The sequence below is a fragment of the Hibiscus syriacus genome, unplaced genomic scaffold (assembly GCF_006381635.1).
Source record: "Hibiscus syriacus cultivar Baekdansim isolate YM2019G1 unplaced genomic scaffold, ASM638163v2 tig00110457_pilon, whole genome shotgun sequence".
Lineage (NCBI taxonomy): Eukaryota > Viridiplantae > Streptophyta > Magnoliopsida > Malvales > Malvaceae > Hibiscus > Hibiscus syriacus.
Window position 1 is genome coordinate 166,429 of NW_024062744.1, and position 22,531 is coordinate 188,959.

The window sequence follows — 22,531 nt, forward strand, 5'->3', positions numbered from 1 at the left end:
AAAAGCGGTGACAGGAAGTGTTATTGTCAATTTCCTAGCAAGCAGAGCATTAGAAGACTATAAGCTAGTGAAGTTTAATTTCACAAATGAGGACTTAATAAGTATATTCACTGCGGAAAAAGATGCTCCGAAAGATGAAACCTAGAAAATAAACTTCGATGGTGCCTCGAATGTTGTAGGGCATGGAATTGGGGAAATACTAGTTTCACCAGAAGGAGAACATTATCCTTTTACTGGTAGGCTTGCCTTTGAATGCACAAATAACATGGCAGAATATGAAGCATGTATTCTGGGTATTCAACTGCAATTGAACGCAAAATTAAAAGCTTGAAAGTATTTGACGATTCTGCTCTAGTTATTTATCAACTTCGCTGGGAATGAATGACTAGATACTCTATATTGATGGAATATAATAACCTGGTAATGGAGTTGATCAAAGAGTTTGAAGAAATTTCTTTCACTTATCTTCCCTGTGACGAAAATCAAATGGCAGATGCCTTGGCTACGTTGGCAGCCATGTTTAAAGCCGATGACCAATCTCGAATGATGTCATTCGAATGAGTATAAGGGAAGTGTCGGCTCATTGTTGCAATATTGAGGAAGAAGAAGAAGATGATCTCCCATGGTATTACAATATTCTCCAGTATGTAAAATATCGTGCTTACCCTCTCGAAGTAACTGAAAATGATAAACAAACTTTGAGAAGATTGGCGATGGGGTATGTCCTTGACGGAGAAATTTTATAAAAAAAAAAAAAGCAAAGATCAATTGCTTTTGAGATGTGTGGATAAAATTGAGGCCAAGAAAATTCTTGAAGAAGTACATGAAGGAGTTTGTGGAACACATGCTAATGGATTCACCATGGCTAGGCAAATCATGAGGTTTGGATATTATTGGTCTAATATGGAAGGAGATTGCATTATATTTGCTCAAAGGTGTCATAAATGCAGATCCATGATAACCAAATACATGTTCCTCCTTCACTACTCCATGTAATGACCGCACCGTGGCCATTTTCAATGTGGGGCATTGATGTCATTAGAGCAATTTCACCGAAGGCTTTAAATGGACATCCTTTTATCTTAGTGGCCATTGATTATTTCACCAAATGGGTTGAAGCTGCCTCTTATGCTAATGTCAAAAAAGGAGCGGTTTGCAGATTCTTAAACAAGAAAATCATTTATAGATATGGAATACCAGAAAGGTTCATCACAGATAATGCGTTGAATCTGAATAATGATTTAATGAAGAAAGTCTGCACAAAGTTGAAGATCAAACATCATAACTCAGCTCCTTACCGCCCGAAAATGAATGGGGCAGTAGAAGCAGTGAATAAAAATATCAAGATGATCATCACAAAAGCAACTGAAACATATAAAGATTGGCATGAGAAGTTACCTTTTACGTTACTTGCTTATCGCACATCTACTGGGGCAACACCATTCTCTTTGGTATATGGGATGGAAGCAGTTTTACCTATTGAGGTTGAAATCCCTTCTCTGAGAGTATTGATGGAATTAAAACTTGATAAGGCTGATTGGGTACAAAGTAGATTTGATCAATTAAATTTGATTGAGGATAAAATGCTGAAAGCTATTTGCCATGGACAAATGTACCAGAAAAGAATGATGCGAGCTTATGACAAGAAGGTCAGACCTCAAGAATTTCATGAAGGTGATTTAGTGCTAAAAAGGATCATCCCTATGCAAAAAACTTTCGTGGGAAGTGGATGCCAAACTAGGAAGGTCCTTATGTTGTAAAAAAAGGCCTTTTTAGGAGGAGCTTTAATTTTGACTGAAATAGATGGAGAAGATTTGCCTAATCCTGTGAATTCTGATTCAGTCAAGCGATATTACACTTGAAAAAGAAAAAAAGAAAACAAAAAGAAATAAAGAAATAAAGGAGGGTTCAAAATAAAAACCTAAAATGAGTGTCTTGAAACCGAAGGATGATTCGAGTTGAAAATCCATAATGGGCGGCTCGAATATTCAATATTTGAGACGACAGATTCCCTAGAAAGCCTAACAGTCCAGGGAAAGATTCTCATACTCACACATCTTTTAAACGATCTGAATCTTTGAGACACGTGTCAACTTTCAGGAAAGATTTGGATGAGGAAATATAGTGATTCAACATTTGATATCCATTGTATTTGCTCCTTTGTTCTTCATGTTTCTTGTCCTAAAGGATTATACTTTCTCATTGCCTCTTTTAAATGAAATTTTTTAGTTTGATTCATTATTCATTACATACAATCACCAAAACAGTGATCAATAAAAACATTGTTTATTATGCTTTACATTAAAAAGTGTCAGAGTATGGGGATTTCAAAACAGGTGTTTGTCGGAGAGCACATACAAAAATATGATCATTGAGAAAGAAGGGTTAAATTGAATAAATCAGTTTTAACCTAATCTTACCTTTCCCAAGCAAAGAAGTCCCAATTTGAAGAAGAACAACAAGAAAAGCCATTCATTTTGATTGAATTTCTCATAAAATTAACTAGTGGCCAAAGAATCAACAAAGCAAGATAAACTTTCTCAGGGTGGATCATAGAATTCAAGTTCATGAACGAGAGGTTAAGAAAATAATTCACAGTCATAACCTAGACATTGGAAAAAGAAGAAACTTCATGTGTTTCAATCAAAGAGCATGAGGGAACTCAATTGACAGTCTCGATTTACGTATAACCCTTTAAACATGCATGATAACTCACATACATTTAGATCATCTTTAGGGCATGAAATCATGGCATATGACATTTTTACAGGATCTTCAAGACCTATATCGCCATTGAATCAATGAATCAATCATCATCAGCTATGACCAGATTTCCTCATCACGTACGACCCATGTCAACTCTGGATAACCAAGATTCATCATAGTATTAGCAGTAATGACCAACTGTCTTCATTGTGTAGGAAATATGTTACCCCAGATAATCAGCCGTCCTCATCACGTAAGAACCATGTTATCACTTTTAGATGGCCAGAACTCTTCATCACGTATGAGTCGTGTCATCACCTGACCTGATCTCCTCATCACGTAGGAGCTATGTCAACCTTTGATAACCAGTCGTCCTCATCACGTAGGAACTGTGTTATCACCTTTAGATTACCAGAACTATTCATCACGTATGAGTCGTGTCATCACCTGACCTGATCTCCTCATCACGTAGGAGCTGTGTCAACCTTTGATAACCAGTCGTCCTCATCACGTAGGAATTGTGTTATCACCTTTAGATGACCATAACTCTCATCACGTATGAGCCGTGTCATCACCTGAGCTGATCTCCTCATCACGTAGGAGCTGTGTCAACCTTTGATAACCAGTCGTCCTCATCACATAGGAACCGTGTTATCACCTTTAGATGGCCAGAACTCTTCATCATATATGAGTTGTGTCATCACCTGACCTGATCTCCTCTTCACGTAGGAGCTGTGTTAACCTTTGATAACAAGTCGTGCTCATCTCGTAGGAACCAAGTTATCATCATTCTTAAAGATGGCTAAGAACTCTTCATCATGTATGAGTAATGTCATCACTCGACTAAATTTCCTCATCACTTAGGAGCTGTGTTAACCTTTGATAACTAGTCGTCCTCATCGCATAGGAACCAAGTTATCACTCTTCTTAAAGATGACCAAGAACTCTTCATCACAAACCAAGTTATCATCCTTCCTAAAGATGGTCAAGAACTCTTCATCACCTATGAGCAGTGTCATCTCTTGACTAGATCTTCTCACTATGTAGGAGTCTTGTCACCCTTAGACGACTAGAACTCTTCAGCACGTATGATCCATGTCATCTCCCAAATCAAACAATAAAGCAAAAAAAACGGATAAAAACTGGTTGTTTTTTAGTCTTTTCCCTATTCTTGTTAACACAAGAATGTGCAAATAGGGGCAGCTGTAAACAACCATTTTTTTCTGGGCCTAAGTTACAAAGAGATATCCAAAGGCCTAGTCCCAAAATCTAGCAACCCAAGATCTAACCTATCTTAAAACCTTAAACAGATTAAGGTTTCAACATAACAAGCATTCGCCGCCTTCAACTTGTCAGCCTCTCCACCGACGAGTCACCAAGGCGAGTCACCTCCGAGCAAGTTGAAATGTCATCATCACTCATGTCGGCCAACCGAACAACAAAACAAATAAAAATTGTATCAAAGTCAAAAGCAAATCTATAAATCATACCTAACCCATCAATATCCTACCAAAAACAAAGAAAATGCAGATGAATCCAAGGAGATTCGGTGAAGATTTCAACAATAAAATCGAAGAGGAATCGAGCAAAAAAGAGGGGAGGAAGAGATTAAGAAGAAACGGAAACAGAAAAAATAGAGAGAGAAAAAATCAAAAAAGTTTGTAATCATCTAAAAATTATCAATATACAGAGAAAAGAAAATTTTCAGATTCAATAACTTTTTTTCTCTCCGAGGTATTTTATATGCAAACGTTTTTTACCTTCGCTTTTTGAAATAATAAAAAATAAGAAAAAGATTAGATTAGATTTATTTTTGTGTATGCATGTGAGTTTTGAAAAAAAATAGAGGAAATGAGTGAAAGAGGATAGGTTACCTTTCGTCATTCGTGTTCCTTGTCGGAGCCGAAGGCTTTATCTTGTTTAGGGGGCTGAAACATAGCTGAAAGTTTGGGTCTTGGTTCCTAAAAGTTTTGTTCCCAAGTCAAGGCTTTAGGTCTTTGTCAAGGGGGTATTTTGAAGTTCTTTATGCTTGGGTTAGAACCGACCACCGATGGTGGTGGTCGGATAGTGTTCTTGGCTGAGCATAGAAAAGAGGGGGGTGCTGTGATTGAGAGAAAATAATGGTTTTCTTACCTAAAAGGTTTAATATGGTATTTATACGATATAAAATGGTAAAATCTCATTTAAGCCATTACACTTTTATCTTGTTTTCACAAAACGATCACCAAATTCATGTGTAAAATTATGTTAAACCCCTCGTAATGTTACTGTGTTTTTACGCTTGGGTACTCGAATCCTCTCCTTTTTAATTTATTTTATTTTCAACGCTTTAGTCCTTTATTTTTAATTTAATCATTAATATGTTACATCCCATGTTTATTTATTTTAGATTTCGGCATTTTACTTTATTTTTTATTTTTTTATCATTGACTTATTATTACTAACATTTTATTTCGTCCTTTAATCTATGCTATTTATTTTTTGGTTCTTTTATTGTTTAAATGGAGATTTTTTATATATTGAATATATTAGTTTATAATTCATGTTTTATTTTCTCTTGTGTTATTTAATATTATGACATTTATTCTTCAATGCATATATTTGGTCTTTATATTTATACATGATTTTTGCATTCCTTTTAAATGTTTGTTTGCTTAATTCATGTCATGATCTCTTTGACTTTCCACTATAACTTATTTAATATGATATGTTTTTTTAAATTGCCTCATTTAAATGTCCATATTATAGCTAAAAAATAAATAGGTAAATATTATGCTATAAATATATATATATTACAATTCCTTACCAAAAAGTATATTTGTGTTTTAACGTATAATAAAAGCATCTTTGTATCTTTATATATAAACTATCCCTTATAAATAGTCGTTCCCATTAAATATGTTTATATTATGTGTATACGTATAATATACCTTTTTCAACAATTTTGCAATATGTTATATATGTTAAGGATGTTTTGTACTATATTAAATATGCATGTGTGCCTTGTTATTTATATAACACGTTTTCATTATTATTTTATTCATTAAATATCATGTAAATATATTAAATATATGTAATTTTCCAAGGAGATAATCATTTATGAGGGAAATTTACGAAGACATCTCCCAAACATGGGAATGTGTCTTTTTGAGGATTTGTTTCATAAATGTTGTTTTATATTTAATAATTTTATTGGTACTATGTTTATTTATTTAAAGTATTTTCCAATGTTTCAATTCTATTTCGTTTTATTTTGTCTTTGCGAAATTTGCAAAAATAACGTACTTGTGAGGGAAATCTATGGAAACTTCCTAACTACAAAGTGTGTTATCGAAGGACTGTTCATATTTTTTAAATCAAATGAATAAAAGGATCGTAATTTAAATATATTTTCAATTTTGTAATTCCCAATATTTAAACAACGTATAATTGTTTAGGTACCAAGATTTGGGCGTTGTGGGGTGTTAATCATTCCTCACGCGTAACCGACTCCCGAACCTGTTTTAATCGAATCTTTGGTGACTCATAGCAACTTTTTTTTTGTCTTAAAAATGATTTTTCTTAAAATTGTTTTTTTAAAAAATACAATTTTAGGTATTCAACCTACCTAACCCAAAGGTCGATGGCGACTCTATCTAATTTAATTCAAAATCATCAATTTTTTCAAGATTAAAATCATAATTGTTTTAAAAACAATAAAAAAATTGTTTCACCCTAAAAATGGTTATGACACTCACCTAATAGATGCAATTACTATAACCTGAAACCTCAAGAGAACAACGCTTCCTTTAACTACTGAGATCACTCAATAAGTCTAATTACATGTTTTTTTAAGAATCATGAATAAAAACAATGGTTTATATTAAAACACTTTTCTTTATCAAGCTAAGGTTATTATAAAGTAATATTTATTCTAAGTTCTCTTGAGGTTTCCTCTCTTTAAATTTAGTTGGATCTTACGTTTCTGTCTATATGCAGAGATTTTTTCGCATGGATTTATATACAGGGATTAATTCCCATTACAGACGCGCATATGAAGACTGCATATGAAGACTGTTCAATCTATTTATTTATGTATTTATTTATGTATTTATTTATTTATACATGCATTGCATTTCATCTTTATTTTTAATTTTCTGACTGCCGGAGGTCTTCCACGGAAGCTGCACTCAACCTGGCGTTGGGGGCAGCCTACTACCCTATCTTCCCCTTACCCCATTGCATATGGGAATATGGTTTGTTGTTGTTGTTGTTAACCACTGTGGTAATTTGGTTTGTACTATTTAAAATGTTCTTTTAATTTTCAAAACAATTAATTATCTTGGTAAAAAGAATACACATAAACTTTAATTTATTATGTAATTCAGTATATAAATTTTGATTTGATTAATTATATTTATAAAATTTTACGTTTAGTCCAGTTATCATGTACCATTAACAAGATTGTAGGCCAAGGATAACAGATATGATCGGCTTTTATGGGACTGTAATTGATCCAATTAATTTTGTAAGGCCAAGCTGTTGTGTTTGCTAGGATGATGCTTCCTGCAACATTTTAAGTTTCTGCACTCTACTTAAACTTTAAAACCAATTCAGTAATTACTAAAAATTTTGAGTTATTCGAGTTGTAATTTATAACTCAATTTGAACTTAAAATTTTTTTTAGTCAAATTAAGTTTATGAAATTATAACTCGAAGTTAATTCGAATCGAGCCAAGTTTATGAAATTATAATTCAAAGTTAATTCTTTCACTCATCCTTAATTTGGGACGAGAGACAACTTAAAACGACTCTTCCCCACATTTCCTCGCCATTTTCGAAAGGCTTGCTCAAAGGGAGAATTAGTTTCCAGATAAGGTAAAGTTCATAAAAACCATTAGCCGATTAAGGAAATTTTAGTGAGATATCATAAAGTAGGTGTTAGATTGCTCTTCCAAAATCATAGAAACCATCTTTAACATCTCTAATTTCGGTATCCGGAATTTATTTGAATTCGATTATTGAAAATTTAAAAATTGAATAAGTAATAATAAAATATTTCATTCACTGAGATCATCGATGATGTGGTGAGTCGAATTCATCAAATAATTTATTTCTTTTAAGGAATTTAAATCGATAACTGAAATAAATAATTGACATCGTTGTCAACCGTATGGATAATATAGAAATCTTAATTTACAATTACGCTAGATAATTACAGTGGAGCGTGTATTAGAGGTGCCTTGATCGTTAGATTGAGCATGGGCTAATCATGGTATATTGGTTATCGGCGATTAACCCTTTCTAATATGAACGAATTCATGAATAAAAAAATAAATCATAAATGAATATTATCTCTTTTTTAAATAATAAAATATAAACATTAAAAATTATATTATAGATAAATATGATAAAGGCTTAATACCAAAATAAGTCTCTAAACTATAATTTTTTTTTCGAATATGTGCCTAATCTATTTTTTTGACTCATCTTGTTGTCTAACATTTTTTTTCGTTACTATTTTAGTTGACTAAAATTTTCTCCATTGTCATTTTAGGTGCCCAGAAGTTAATTGTCGTTAAAAAACCCTTAAATAACACGTGTCACGTTATGATAATTTTGAGAATTTTTATTTAAAATAATTTTTTGAAGAAAACTAAATTTTTTTCAAATCTTAAAAAAACCAAAACTTTTAAAACCTTAATTTTAATCACTTTGCCACCATCGGGCCACCATCAACATTGTCAATCTACCGAACAAGCAACGACATGTGACGGCTCAACCACCCATAAACAAAACTCCTCATACTTTTGCAATCGACCGAACACCAAATCCACCTAAATTTATAAATTCCTAAACGCAAATCCTTAATATCCAAATCCCTAACCATAATCCCAAATTTATTATTAAATTCAACCCAACATATAATTAATTGAAGCATGGGATGATGGGGAGAGCACACTGGCGAAGGGCTTGATGAGGAGAGCACAGCGAAGGGGAGGGGGAATGTGGTGGGGTGAGGTTGTAAATGAAACGAGTCATATCGCAAATTACTCGAGATCGACTCGATCAAGGCTCGATAAATACTCGGATCGAATGGACTCGACTCGAGCTCGAGCTCGACTCGAGTTCTTAACGAGCCAAAACGAGCTACTCGATATTCGTCTCGAAAAGCTCGTGAGCAGCTCGAGAAAATGTTAGATTATAATTTTGAGATTTTTTAAAATTACATTATTAAAAATATATTAAAAATACATTATTGACAATTATAAAATTTTAAAAATATATTAATAATTCTATAATACAACTACCCTCAAATTTTAATTTTTTTAATTAACCAACCCAAGTCCAATTGTTACATTGTATATTACTAAAAGAAAAATAAAAGCTCATTTAATTAAGCACATGTTAGATTACACGTGTTTGGTTGATTTTTTTTCTTTTCTTTTTAACTTTTTACTGCATAAGTACTTGCCAACGTAGAAAAATAAAATAAAAAAATAAAAAAAAACAGCCAAACAATAGAAAAATTGAAATGGTTAAAAAATATTTTTGAATAAAAAATTATTTATCTAATAACAAATATTTAATATATTTCTAATGATAATATTTTTAATAACTAATTTTTAAAATTGTTGTTATATTTTTAACTTTTCTTTAGAAGGGTTGCTTATATTCCTCTGATTTATTTGGCCATGAATTTTACTATTTATTTATGCATTTTATCATGGTGTCTTATGCTACATGTGTCCAATATGTGTGGCACAAAAGAAATAAAATCTTGTTTTATTATTATCCTTTCTTGTTAAAGTTTTATGGTTCTTGAATTTCGAGTTTCAATTTATTTCATTTTCAGGCAAAAGCTGATGAAATTGCAAAGCTAATGAATGAGAATGAGCAACTCAAAGCTGTGATTGGGGATTTGAAGGTATGTACAGTCATTTCTCTTTCCCTAGATATTTTAACATGGTTTGGCATTGTCTATGAGATAGTGACACTTAGATATATTTTGCTATGATATCTGTTGTCTTTCACTGCTTATTGCTTTGTACACATTAGTCTCTTGAATAAAGCGAACATCTCAATAAAGATTAAAATGAATAATGGCCCTAGTTATCAGCTTGAAGGTTCAGCGGAAACCCTCTCAAAACCCTCAGCCACCATGAAAACAGAACCCTATCCCCATCACTAGCAATGTCACCGTGAAAACTCAAAACCAAGCACTCCGACCGCCATTAGCGACGGCTGGTTAACCCAAACACGAGCCTAGCTGACCCTAAACTCTCTTATCTTCACTATTTTAAAACCCCCAAACACTAAGACTGCATATAACAACCCCCAACTTCCAAGGTCGACTAGTTCGACTCTAAACTCCGACGCACTGCATGGTAAACTATCAAGACCCACCTTTTCTTATTTTATAATGAACTTATTTTTGACTAACACAACCCCTTATTTTGACAGTGAGGCTCAAACGGCTAGGAGGCAAAGCGGGATGAACTACAACTAAGGTAAACGTTTAAGCTATCTCCTTTATGCCTTTGACTTGGTTTAGATTCAAAACATATGCATACACAAGAAAATTAAGAAAGCAACGGAGAATAGAAACTAAAAAAAATACCCTTTTGATTTTGTGTATTGCTTGGGTTCGATGAAAAAAAAATGCTTCTCTGTTTCTTTTGATCCTCAAATAGCAGGAAAATACAATACAAATTCCTTCCTTATGTTTTTCTATTCTTGTAAAAAGAATCAATGGGGACGGTTTTTTATGCTTCTGTTTTCTTGGTTAATCGCTGCTGTCCCTCGGCTCATTCCTCTTTTTTTTGTATGTGATTATCTTTTTCCCAGTGGTTAATTGCCACTTAAAAACTGACCATTACAGTTTCCTCGTTGCTCACATATACCTCCCACGACCGAACAATACCTTTCCCCTCTAGTGAGTTTGTTTATGAGTTTATGACTTTGTTTATCTTTAAATAAATATTCCTTCAAAAGTTGTATTCGCTCTTGTTAGGAGTTTGCCAGGAGTTTAAAGAAGAATGCTATTTAACTGTCAGTTATTTATTCTCTGTCCCTTGTTCTTGATACCTGATGCATGTATGAAGTCATTGATTTCAACTTTCTAGATGATTTATGCATTGTTTTTTTCATATATGATAACCTCAAAACGTATTATCATTAAATTATTTTATTTGTTTCAAGCCTCTACAAACAAGTCATGGTTGCCTTCTCACCGGTTCATTTTTGTTCGGTTTGGTTATCAAATGGATGATGTATCATTGTTTTTTAAGGTGTGTACTGGTTAAACCGCTCTTTTCCTAAGCTCTACGTTCTCAGATGCGCATACAATCTGAACACTATTTTTCCTTTTCCCTCTAAATTATTTTTTCAGATTCAGTACATTGTTGCAGGGCATATGCCAATTATTTGAGTTGTTTTTCCATTATATATTTGAAACATTTGGTCTGCAAAACATGAATTCAAGTGCAAACACTTCAACTGAATCTCTTAATTGTAAGTTAGTTTTCATTCAATACACTGGAAATTTATATATCAAATGATTTGTCTTTAAATTATGTGTTCACTTCTCATTTATGCATTTTCCTAATTTTTTTATTCCTAGATCGGTTAAAGAATGTATTATCAAGAATAACACAAGATTGTGAAAAGTAGATAAAAAATTCATCAGGATCATTCTCATTTCTGCTTTGAGTTATTTGAAAGTAAATGAATATTATTAAATAAATGGTTGAAGTAGCATGTGGTCTAGATTTTATTTCCACCTTTTGTATGTAAGGGTAAATTAAATAAATTTCCATTTTGTTGCCATATTTTGTAAACTTTCAATACATTTGAAGTTTAAAAACTTCAAAGCTTATATTAATTATCCTAAATTTCTTGTAATTGTATTTTTATTTTTATTTTAGATTTTTTATAGTTCATACATTCATATTATAATGTATTGGTGATGGTTGATTAAAGGGAAAATTATTTATATATTTTAAATGTAATATAAGTTTTTTGTAGGTTAAAATTCGAGTTTGAGTTCGAGCTTGAATCAAGCTCAAAATCGAGCTTCAATCGAGCTCCTAAATTTTTTTTGAGTTCGAGCCTTTTCGAGTTTGAGTCTTTTCGAGTTCGAGTCGAGTTTCAATAATATATTTCGAGTTCGAGCTGAGCTTCATAATTTTTAGCTCACGAGTTTTCGAGTCGAGTCGAGCCTATGTTTAAAGTTTTCGAGTTCGAGTTGAGTTCAACAATACTCGAGTTCGACTTGGCTCGTTTACACCCCTAGGGGTGAGGGTTGGGGCATTGGAATTGTGCAATTTTTTAAATTTAAAAAATAACATTCTCAAAATTCTTGAAATATAATGTCACTTAATGAGATTTTTTATCGGCGATTAACACTTGGACACTTAAATGGTAATAAAGAAATTGTTAGGCACCTAAAATGGTAAGGGAAAAAACGTTAGGTACCGAGACGAGTTAAAAAATTATTTAGATACATTTTTAAGAAAAAATATAATTTGGGCACTTATTTTAATATTAAGCCTATGATAAGTTTAGAATATACACTATCACTTGTAATTAATATAGATTAATTAAAAATTTAAAAAATAGATTTAAAAGTAAATAAATAATTATCGATTCATATTTATTTAAACTCGTTGGTCTAATAAAAAAGCATGAAATTTTTATTAAACTCAATTATTTTAGGGTAAACTATAATGTTGGTCACTAATATTTAGATAAATTTTCGTTTTCTCCACTGAAATTTTATAAATAATAAATCAATTATTAATATTATCGATTAGTTATAAAATTGACCACTTAACATTAACTTACAGTAACAGACGTGATGAAAAACACACTGGTTGCATTAATCAATGACATGAATGGGGTTAACTGGGTTGAAAGCCATGGCCATCATCTTCAACTCTGCTTGCCTTTCTACTTTTCTCAGTTTTTTCAAATTCCCATCCGAACTGTGGATGATATATAAAATATTTTGGTCTGATACTCTTCATTCAAATTCCCTTGGCCTTCATTGAAGAAAAGAAAAACGAAAATGGCTTCTTCAAATTCAGCTACGTAGCCTCTCTATACCTAAAACGGCGCCGTACTCAAAACCTAGGGTTTTCCGTTTCCTTCAACCAAGAAAGCCGTGCCCCAATCTCCTTTGTTTATCGGAAAAACTATCGAATAAACCTCTCTTCTGCTTACCCAATTCTTCAACTCTTCGTGAAGTCTGTCAGAACCACGTGCCGGACTATGTGCTATGCAGGCAAGCTTCTCTTCCGTTTCCCTCCCTTTTTGTTTTGGTTTGTTAATTGGAGGTATTGTATGTTTCTCACTCATACGGTGTCGTTTTACACTGGAAGAGGTTGGGTATTTAGTGCCAACAGATGTACAGATGGAAGCTTTGCTTATTCTTTTCTCTGAAAACGATTACATAATTTGAAACATAAAATATTAGCCTAAGATGATTATTAATATTGTCCTTACCAATGGTCCTCGAGACAGGTTTCGGGAAGACGCTGACTTATATATATTTTAAAGAAGAGATGTGAAATGAAAATTCATAATTTAAGTTCAGGGATTGGGTTCTTATTTAAAGGGGAAGATGTTGGTCTCCAACGTGGCTTTCAACCCAATCAATCTCGTTCATATCAGTAATTAATGCGTCAATTGTGTTTTATATCACGTCCGGTAACATTAAGTGATTATTTTATAATTAATTGATAATGTTAGTGATCAATTTATTATTTTTAACATTTCAGTGGAGAAATGAAAACTTACGTAAACGGTAGTGACCAACTGTTTAGTTTACCTTTATTTTATGGTGGGAGAACCTTCCCCAGCTTTATGACAGCCCAAGTAGGCTTAGCGTAAGCCCAGTCTGGAGTGTTAATTCCGGATAAGACGATGTCCTTCCTCTCCATTGGTGGATCATTTTACAAAAATCACCGTGCGATTCTCTGTTACACTCTCATCACTCTCTTTTGGGGAAACTCCTCCAGGTAGGTTCCTTTGATTCTCTTGCCTCTCGTGTTTTTCTTCGTCGGATCTGATCAATTTCGGCTAAAGAAGGTATTCATGGCTTTAACCTCATCAAATATTGTCTTTTAGGATGGCTTCTTCTTCTTCTTCTCGTTTGTTTTCTTAGTTTCTTGAGTTTTCATTGTACGTGTTGAAGAATTTATTGAAAGAGTGAGATTTGCAGAATTAGAAGATCGAAATTGAAAAAGGAAACCCCTTTTTCTTTTCCTCCGCCTTCTTGAACTTTGTTTGGATGGAGCTCTGATTAGGGAATATGTATTTGTGTTTAATTGTTGGTCCTTTTTTTTCTTGGTATTATTCAATGACGGCTTTATGGAATGGACAATCAATCTTGTTTCTATGCCTTGAATTATAGAGAATTTGGTATTGTTTGGATGAAGTTAATATTAATGAGAATAGTTTTTTTTGAGGAGGGGGGGGGAGAGATCACAATTTCATTCTTTTTTGCTTCTAATATTACTGGATCTTGATATTTGTTTGTTGTAGTGCTTAATATCTTAGGAATTTGCTTGTATCCTTCAAGTGAGAAATAAAATTGAAGGAATGAAAATCATATTGTTCTTGGAAACCATTAATAATGTTCACTTTGCATATTGTTATCCGTGGTGATGAAATTTTTTTGCTAATTTGAAGTATGTGAGAGGGTTTTTTCTTTTCAGATTTTTTGGACGAGAAGGCCATGTCAACTGGAAGAAACACCCATTGGTGTTATAGATGCAGGCGTCCAGTCCTCCTTCAAGGGCGTGATGCAGTTTGCTGCTACTGTGGTGGGGGATTTGTTCAAGAATTAGACGATATGATGCATATAGGTCCTATGGGTTTTTTCGGCGAAGAAGATCGGGACCAGAGATTTGGTCTCCTGGATGTTTTTTCGGTCTTCATGAGGCAGCAATTGGCCGACAGAAATTTTAACCATAACGTCAGGGGAAGAGCAGCTTCAGTTCCTGAGCATGATGCAGCACTTGGTCCTTTGTTGATTTTTGGTGGTCAAATCCCTTTTAGATTGTCTGGGGCTGGTGGGATTGAAGCTCTTTTCAACGGGGCTCCTGGAATTGGTTTTAGACAAGGAAATGCTGGAAATCATTTTATAGGCCCTGGATTAGAAGAACTGTTTGAACGGCTCTCGGCTAATGGTCGGAGGGGGCCTCCCCCGGCATCCCAGTCTTTGATTGACGCAATGCCCACTGTTAAGATAACTCGGAGGCATCTTCACTCCGATTTGCAGTGTCCTGTTTGCAAAGAAAAATTCGAGCTGGGGTCTGAAGCAAGACAAATGGCATGCAATCATATGTATCATTCAGATTGCATCATCCCATGGCTGGAGCAGCACAACTCTTGTCCTGTTTGTCGACAAGAATTGCAACCGCAAGGACCGGGCAGCAGCCGTTCAAATGGTCAAAGTGGAACTACCTCCAGTGGAAGGGAGAGCAGACGGAATCCATGGTCTTCCATATGGCCGTTCCGTTCCTCGAATTCTAGCTCAAGCTCTAACCATAGCCGTAGCCATAATGAAGGTGCTGGAAGCAGCCCTTCTGGTGTGCACGAGAACAATCATTATCATTCGATGGGCTATAGTGGATGGCCGTTTGACTGAGTTGTGTGCATCAAGTAGGTTGTTTTTCTTTGTGTTGTATTGTGTAAAAGTGATCTGAGCTCAATTTCGTCATCGAACAAAATGTTAACTAGATAAATCTTGCAACGTGGCAGGGTACTATCTCGTATGTTCAAACTAATCTCTGGTCTTTCATATTTGAATAAAGTATGTATTTGTGAGGTTACAGGTGTCCATGTGATCACATTGGTTAACCGAATATAATTTCTAATATTATGGACTCAATTGAATACTTTTTATATATCAAACATCATTTTCACCCTAAATTTAATATTATTATTATGACGTAATTATTATTTTTGGAGAACATGTAATTTCAGTGACTCAATTGAATGTATTTAAAGTTAGGGAAAACTATTTTAGATACTATTGAATTTTGTCCAGAGGCTTTTATATTATTAAACTTTCAATTTTATAATTATAATATTGATCTTTCTATTTTATTATCATAACACTGAATTTTAATTTTATATTTGACTATATCAGACCATCGTTAAATCGGTAAATGGAAAATGACATGGTTAACGATTGTTGAAGTGGTTTGTTACATTAAAACGATGTTGTTTTAGTACGGTTGTTCTGATGCCTAAACTGACGTTGTTTTAAACACTAAATTTTAAGAGTATCAATTTTATCATTGAACTTTTAAACAATTTTATTTTTTTTAGCATTGCACTTTTCAACCATTGACAATTGAGTATTGTCCGTCATCGGTCATATTTCGTGATAGGATTGACACCAAAATGATCATATTTCATTCATCTTTCTTCCCATAGGATTGTTTTCCAGGAAATTCACTCAAAATCAATGAAAATCTATTTAAAAGTTTGAAATACTAGTTTTTCATCTCTTTCAATGTTCTTCTGATGAGGCTAGTTTTGAGGTATGTCGTTCATCTTCTCGAAATAATGCTTTACATAGTTTAAATTTTTGAACAAACACCTCAAATCATGTAAATTTAAGAAAGTCTTCAAATATCTAAAAATGTAGATTTTTTTGTTTAATGTCGTTGATTTTGATTGAGTTTCGTGGAAAACTAATCATATGAGAATGATAAGGAGTGAAATGCAAACATTTTGATACTCATCTTATTTTAAAAGATGATCAGTGATGGACGTTGATTGGCTGCCGGTGACGGTTAAAAAGTACAATGCCAAAAAAGTAATATATTTAAAAGTTCAATGACAAAATTAATATAACACTAAAGGTCAATGTCTAAAATAATACCGTTTTAAGTGTTAGAACAACCGTACCAAAACTTAAAACAATGACGTTTTGGTATGACATGCACATTATTAAACGTTAGTCATGTCAGGTCTTGTTAATGACTTAACAACGTAATGAAATAATTGAATGTAAGTAAAAGTACAATTCAATGCTATACTTAATAAAATTGAAAGTTAAATAATATGAACAAAACAACAAATAACATTCATGGATATCTGAATTAATTTTCCCCGAGTTGTATGACGCAAAGTAAAACAACTCTCCGATTGGATGAATATCCAATTCAAGTAGTTTATTCGAGAGGACACCATTTAATGATTATAGCAATTGATTGTTTGCATAAAATAAACAATTTCGATGGTAAAATAATTATTTTTAATTTTTGAAATTTTAGATTTAAATATAAAAAATATTAAAGGTGAGAATGTTTAATTTCAAATAATTAATTGTTTGTTTTTCATTTCTATCAAAACAGCTTAAAAATCTCTCGGAAGCTTTAGCCCAATCTTCCATGGCAGCCCAGCGTAAGCCCAGTTTCAACTGTAATTTGGGATAAAATGATGCCCATCGTTCCCTTCTGCTAAAATACAGATTCTCTCTTGGGGAAAGTCGTCTCTGATCTCCTCCAGGTAGCTCCCTCTGATTCTCTTGCCTCTCAGATTCGATTTCTCTCATGTTTTTTCTTAAATGATTTCTAAGGAAGAAAGAAATAAGACAGCTTGTCTTTCTCCTTGGTCAAAACTGATCAATTTGAGCTGAAGAAGGTATTATAGCTTGAAATGATTGCATTTCTTTTCTTTTCACTTACTTAGTTTATCGATTGCATACTGTGTATATCTTATCCCTTAAAGAAAACATTATTGAAAGAGTGAGATTTGCAGAATTAATAGAGATGGGTTGGGAAAAAAATCTTTTTTTTTTCTCAGCCTTCTTGTACTTTGTTCGTACGGAGCTCTGATTAAGGATTATGTTTTGTCTTTAATCCAAACATAGTGTTAATGTTGTAGTTAATATTAATAGGAGAGGAGACATAAAAGTTGAGGGATTTAAATTGCGGGATGTATTTTCGGTTGCGTCTGGTATCATGCAATAACGATATCGGATGACATTATTATTGCTATATATCGAGCGTTATTGCAGTAGCCGACCGATATTTTAATCACTGATTAAAGATGATAATTTAATTCGTTTTTCCTTTCAAATCAAAACCCAGTAATATGTTGGATTGTGTCATTTATGTGTTGTATCATGAATCAAACAATATTCAATGGTTGTACAGCATAATATCTTTGAAATCTGCGTTTATTTTTAACTGATAAATAGAATCGAAGGAAAGTCATATTTGTTCTTTTATTTCTTTGAAGTGGATATAAGTCATCAATGATATTCACTTTGTAGATTGTCATCTGTTATGCTAAAAAAAAGCTAAGTCGAGGAGTCTGTAAGACTATTTGAGGGTTTTCTTTTCGGATTTTCTCGACGAGGGAAGTGTGATGTCGACGGAAAATTACCTATTGGTGTTATAGATGCGGTGGGGGCTTTGTTCAAGAATTGGACAAAATTGTAACACCTTCAAACCAATGTAGGTGACCCGATCCGAGGTTTCAAATTAGGGCCACCGAAGCGGTCAACAGTAAAATTCCAATAAAAATTTAAATTTTTTGTTAATCCATTTAAAACTATAAAATAAATTTTAGATAAAATATGTGTTCAAAAATCATTTATATATTAAAAATAGAATTCAATAATATACAGTAACAAAATAAGTTTCAGACTCGAATATAAAAACATAATACAACCTTCATGACCCCTAATTACATGCATTGTACTCCGCAAGCTATGTCGGTGGAACTCCTTTATTGATGTCGGTAAAAACACAGGATCAAACTCTTTAACCTAAAATGATAATTAACAGAGTGAGTATAAATGCAATAGGTCGACGCATGGTAAAACATAGATTTCCTTAGTAGGACATACATCATCAGATTCTATCGATGATTTCATATTTCATTAGCTAAGTCTTTAGTTACAAACATAGATTCACGGTCTAAAGTAAGTATTTAGAGAGACATATTTAGAAGATTAAATTAGGGAGTCTATTGTGTTCTAACAAAAAGGAGAAATGTATACAAATCCTTTACAAACAGGGATTTAAGTATTAAAACTTTTAACGAAAATAATTAGAATTTAAAGATTATGAGGTTGATTGCTTTATCGGTTAATCACTGAACCTGAAATTATTTTTTATTAGTCTTCTAGTGTCTTATACATGTAATCTAAGTCTTATTCAGTTTAATTACTTTTCATCGCATTTGGATCGAGTTTAGAAATATATTAATTGCACACATGTAACCAAATATATTCATTTATGCATTAACCCAATGCCAACATGTTCCATAAAGCATACATAAGTTAGTAGTGTATTACCTCGATTTTTTAGCCATATCGGTTAACCAAGTAAACTCCATTTGATTGCCCTCGAACTTTAATTTCACGTCCCATAATGTCTCGGATACATGACAAAACCAATTACATTAGAAACAGAACATAAACCTGAAAATTCGTATTGAATCGGGAGATAAGATGCCAAAAAAAAGCTTACCGGGTTTGAATTTGGTGAAACAAACTTTAGATTCGGACTCAGAATGTCGAAAAAAATAAAATATAACTTTTCAAAATTTTGACTTTTTGGTCAAAGTCAAAGGTCAACGCTCGTCAAAGTCTATTGGTCAATGGGTCCAGGTCAACTGTTCAGGTTAACAGGTTGACTCGGTATGAGTTGACTCGGTTAACTCAGTCTGAGTTGACTTAATATCTAGAAGGTTCAGTCAATGGAGAAGCCCACTCGTGACGTCAGCGCATGCTAGCGTGTAGGGCAGCGATGAGGTCGGTTGAAGGCGTCTGATTACACCAGACATGCCAAAACACCAAAATCAGTCCATAACTACTCAAAATTTCAGCCAAAACAACTTAAAAGTAAACAAAAATTGAATAAAAAATTACCCACAGTGGTTGTAGAACGAGCGACGACCAGGCGACAATAAAGATTGGGTTTTAATCGAAATACCACAAGGATCAGGGTTTTAAATCGTGTTCCACGATCGTGATAGTGCCTGCGATTTCGCGGTAGCGATGCCTTCCGATATACCCGCTACACTCTTGAAGAAAACATTATTGAAAGAGTGAGATTTGCATAATTAATAGAGATGGATGGGGAAGAAATTCTCTTTTTTCTCGAATTTTTTTGTACTTCTTTCGGATGGACCTCTAATTAGGGATTATGTTTTGTCTTTAATTCAAACATAGTGTTAATGTTGTAGTTAATATTAATAGGGGAGAAGACATAAAAAGATGCAAGGATTTAAATTGTGAGATGTGTTTTCGGTTGCATTATGTTGATTCCTGGTATCACGATCATGCAATAACAGTATCGGATGACACTGTTACCGCTATATAACGAGTGCTATTGTGGTAGCCGACCGCTATTTAAATCACTGATTAAAGATGATAATTTAATTTGTTTTTCCTTTCAAATCGAAACCCAGTAATATGTTGGATTGTGTCATTTATGTGTTGTTTCATGAATCAAACAATATTCAATGGTTGTACAACATAATTTTTTTTGCGTGTATTTTTAACTGAGAAATGTAATCGAAGGGAAAAAAATTCATATTTGTTCTTTTAGTTCTTTGAAGTGGATATAAGTCATCGATGATATTCACTTCTCAGATTGTCATCTGTTATGATGAAAAAATAGCTAAGTTGAGGAGTATGTAAGACTATTTGAGGGTTTTCTTTTTGGATTTTTTTGACGAGGGAAGTGTGATGTCGACCGGAAGAAATTATGGGTGTTCGCGGTCGGTTTGGATCGGTTTTTGGCTAAAAATTCATCCGATCCGAAAGTATAAATGTTTGCGGTTTGGATGTTTCTAAAAAAATATGATCCGATCCGATCCAATTAAGTGCGATTTGATTCGGTTTGGATTTATGCGGTTTTTGGATTCTAATTTTTCAAAATAATTCTTGAATTTTTTTCGTAAAAAAATAGCATATGTATTATCAATGCCTGAGCATAAGTCCTTTGCAGAAAATTATCGACTTTATGCCCGAATCCATTTTGTGAAGGCAATTGAACTTGTGTTATCTTAGCTGTGTATGCTTCGTATAGCCCCCTCGCTAAGCATTCATTTGTTTACATAGCTATGACCATTTCAAGTTGGTTCCTTGTGGTGTCATGGATAATGTCCCCTTTTGTGTTCAACCCATCTGGCTTTGACTGGCTGAAGACGGTGTATGATTTTGATGATTTTATGAATTGGATATGGTGTAAAGGTGGCGCACTAGCAGAAGCCAATAAGAGCTGGGAGATACGGTGGTATGAGGAACAAGAGCATTTGAGAACAACAGGCCTTTGGGGAAAGCTACTAGAGATAATTCTGGACCTTCGTTTCTTCTTCTTCCAGTATGGTATCGTGTATCAGTTGGGCAACGCGAATCATAGCACCAATGTTGGTGTGTACCTGTTATCTTGGATATACATGATTGTGACTGTTGGGATCTATGTGGTTATAGCATATTCTCAAGACAAATATGCCGCAAAACAGCACATCTACTATCGGGTAGTTCAGCTTGTAATCGTTATACAATGGAGCAACAGAGTTCCTGGTAAATGAGTTCTTTCCCAATGGCTCAGCTTGTTTTCGACTAAACATACCCTTGTTAATTCCCATGGAGAGTTTGTACTATCAAGAAAGCAAAAGGAAAAAAAATTATAAACTAGGTCCCAACCAGGTTCAAACCAATGACCTTTTGATCTATAGTCAAATGCTCTACCACCAAGTTATAGGTTGGGTTTGTTTCAAGCTTATAAATTTAATATTTTATTTCATTGGTTCTGTTCGGTTTGGATCGGTTCCGGATTTTCAAACCGAAACCGAACCGATCAGTTTTAAAAAAAAAACCAAACACACTAAATCGGTTTCGGTTTTTTTCGGTTATCGGTTTTTTGGATCGATTTTCGGTTATTTTTTTGGATCGATTTTCGGTTATTTTTTTTTGGATCGGATTGGATCTGAACACCCCTAGAAATACCCGTTGGTGTTATATGCAAGTGCGCAGTTTTCCTCGAGGGCACAATGCAGTTTGTTGCTATTGTGGTGGGGGATTTGTTCAAGAATTAGACAAAATGGTGCATGTTGGTCCTACAGATTTTTATGGTGACGAAGATCGAGGTGGGAGGTTTGGTTTCCTGGATGCTTTTTCAGTCTTCATGAGGCAGCGATTGGTCAACAGAAATTTTAACCATAACATCAGGGGAAGAGCAGAGTCGGTTCCTGAGCATGATGTAGCACTTGGTCCTATGTTGATTTTTGGTGGACAAATTCCTTTTAGATTGTCTGGGGTTGGTGGGGTTGAAGCTCTTTTCAATGGGGCTCCTGGAATCGGTTTAACACGAGGTTATTCCGAGGATTATTTTTTAGGTCCTGCCGTAGAGGATTTGTTTGAACAACTCTCAGCCAATGATCGGAGGGGTCCTCCCCCGGCTTCCCAGACTTCGATTGATGTAATGCCCACTGTTAAATAACTAGGAGGCATCTTTACTCTGATTTGCAGTGTCCTGTTTGTAAAGATAAATTTGAACCGGCGTCTAAAGCCAGACGGATGCCATGCAATCACATGTATCATTCAGATTGCATCATCCCATGGCTGGAGCAGCACAACTCTTGCCCCATTTGTCAATAAGAATTGCCACCGCAAGGGTCGGGTAGCGGCCGCAGTGATCGCTCAAATGGTCAAGGTTGAACTACTTCCAACGGAAGGGAGAGTAGACGAAATACATGGTGCAACACCCATTTACCGTATATATTTCCGTACACGAGTCACAGATGTCACATGACTTATGAAATATTCTCTATACTTGAAAATCAGTAAAATTTTTCGTTTTCT

General features: G+C 33.9%; 3 protein-coding genes across 5 annotated transcripts; all 3 read left to right on the forward strand.

Annotated features, from left to right (window-relative positions):
* The first annotated feature begins 928 nt into the window (after window positions 1-928).
* Window positions 929-15,518, forward strand: LOC120126291 (probable E3 ubiquitin-protein ligase RHC1A). Of its 3 annotated transcripts, none has more exons than XM_039144515.1 (2): window positions 929-935; window positions 14,406-15,518. In XM_039144515.1, exon 2 carries the CDS (start codon window positions 14,426-14,428, stop codon window positions 15,338-15,340), a length of 915 nt encoding a protein of 304 aa, XP_039000446.1. In that variant the 5' UTR covers window positions 929-935; window positions 14,406-14,425; the 3' UTR covers window positions 15,341-15,518. The 3 variants fall into 3 exon arrangements, with proteins under 3 accessions (XP_039000446.1, XP_039000444.1, XP_039000445.1); XM_039144513.1 differs by lacking the exon at window positions 929-935 and adding an exon at window positions 13,610-13,706; XM_039144514.1 differs by lacking the exon at window positions 929-935 and adding an exon at window positions 13,692-13,776.
* A 5,269-nt stretch (window positions 15,519-20,787) lies between these two features.
* Window positions 20,788-21,258, forward strand: LOC120126265 (callose synthase 12-like). Its single transcript, XM_039144493.1, has one exon. It carries the CDS (start codon window positions 20,788-20,790, stop codon window positions 21,256-21,258), a length of 471 nt encoding a protein of 156 aa, XP_039000424.1.
* Window positions 21,259-21,726: 468 nt separating this feature from the next.
* LOC120126259 (probable E3 ubiquitin-protein ligase RHC1A) lies at window positions 21,727-22,184 on the forward strand. The gene has a single exon (XM_039144490.1). The coding sequence runs from the start codon at window positions 21,771-21,773 to the stop codon at window positions 22,167-22,169; it is 399 nt and encodes a 132-aa protein (XP_039000421.1). The 5' UTR covers window positions 21,727-21,770; the 3' UTR covers window positions 22,170-22,184.
* Window positions 22,185-22,531: the final 347 nt, after the last annotated feature.

Coding starts and splice junctions, on each gene's coding strand:
- LOC120126291 (XM_039144515.1), top strand. CDS start 14,426: ATGTCAACTGGAAGAAACACCCATTGGTGTTATAGATGCAGGCGTCCA.
- LOC120126265 (XM_039144493.1), top strand. CDS start 20,788: ATGACCATTTCAAGTTGGTTCCTTGTGGTGTCATGGATAATGTCCCCT.
- LOC120126259 (XM_039144490.1), top strand. CDS start 21,771: ATGGTGCATGTTGGTCCTACAGATTTTTATGGTGACGAAGATCGAGGT.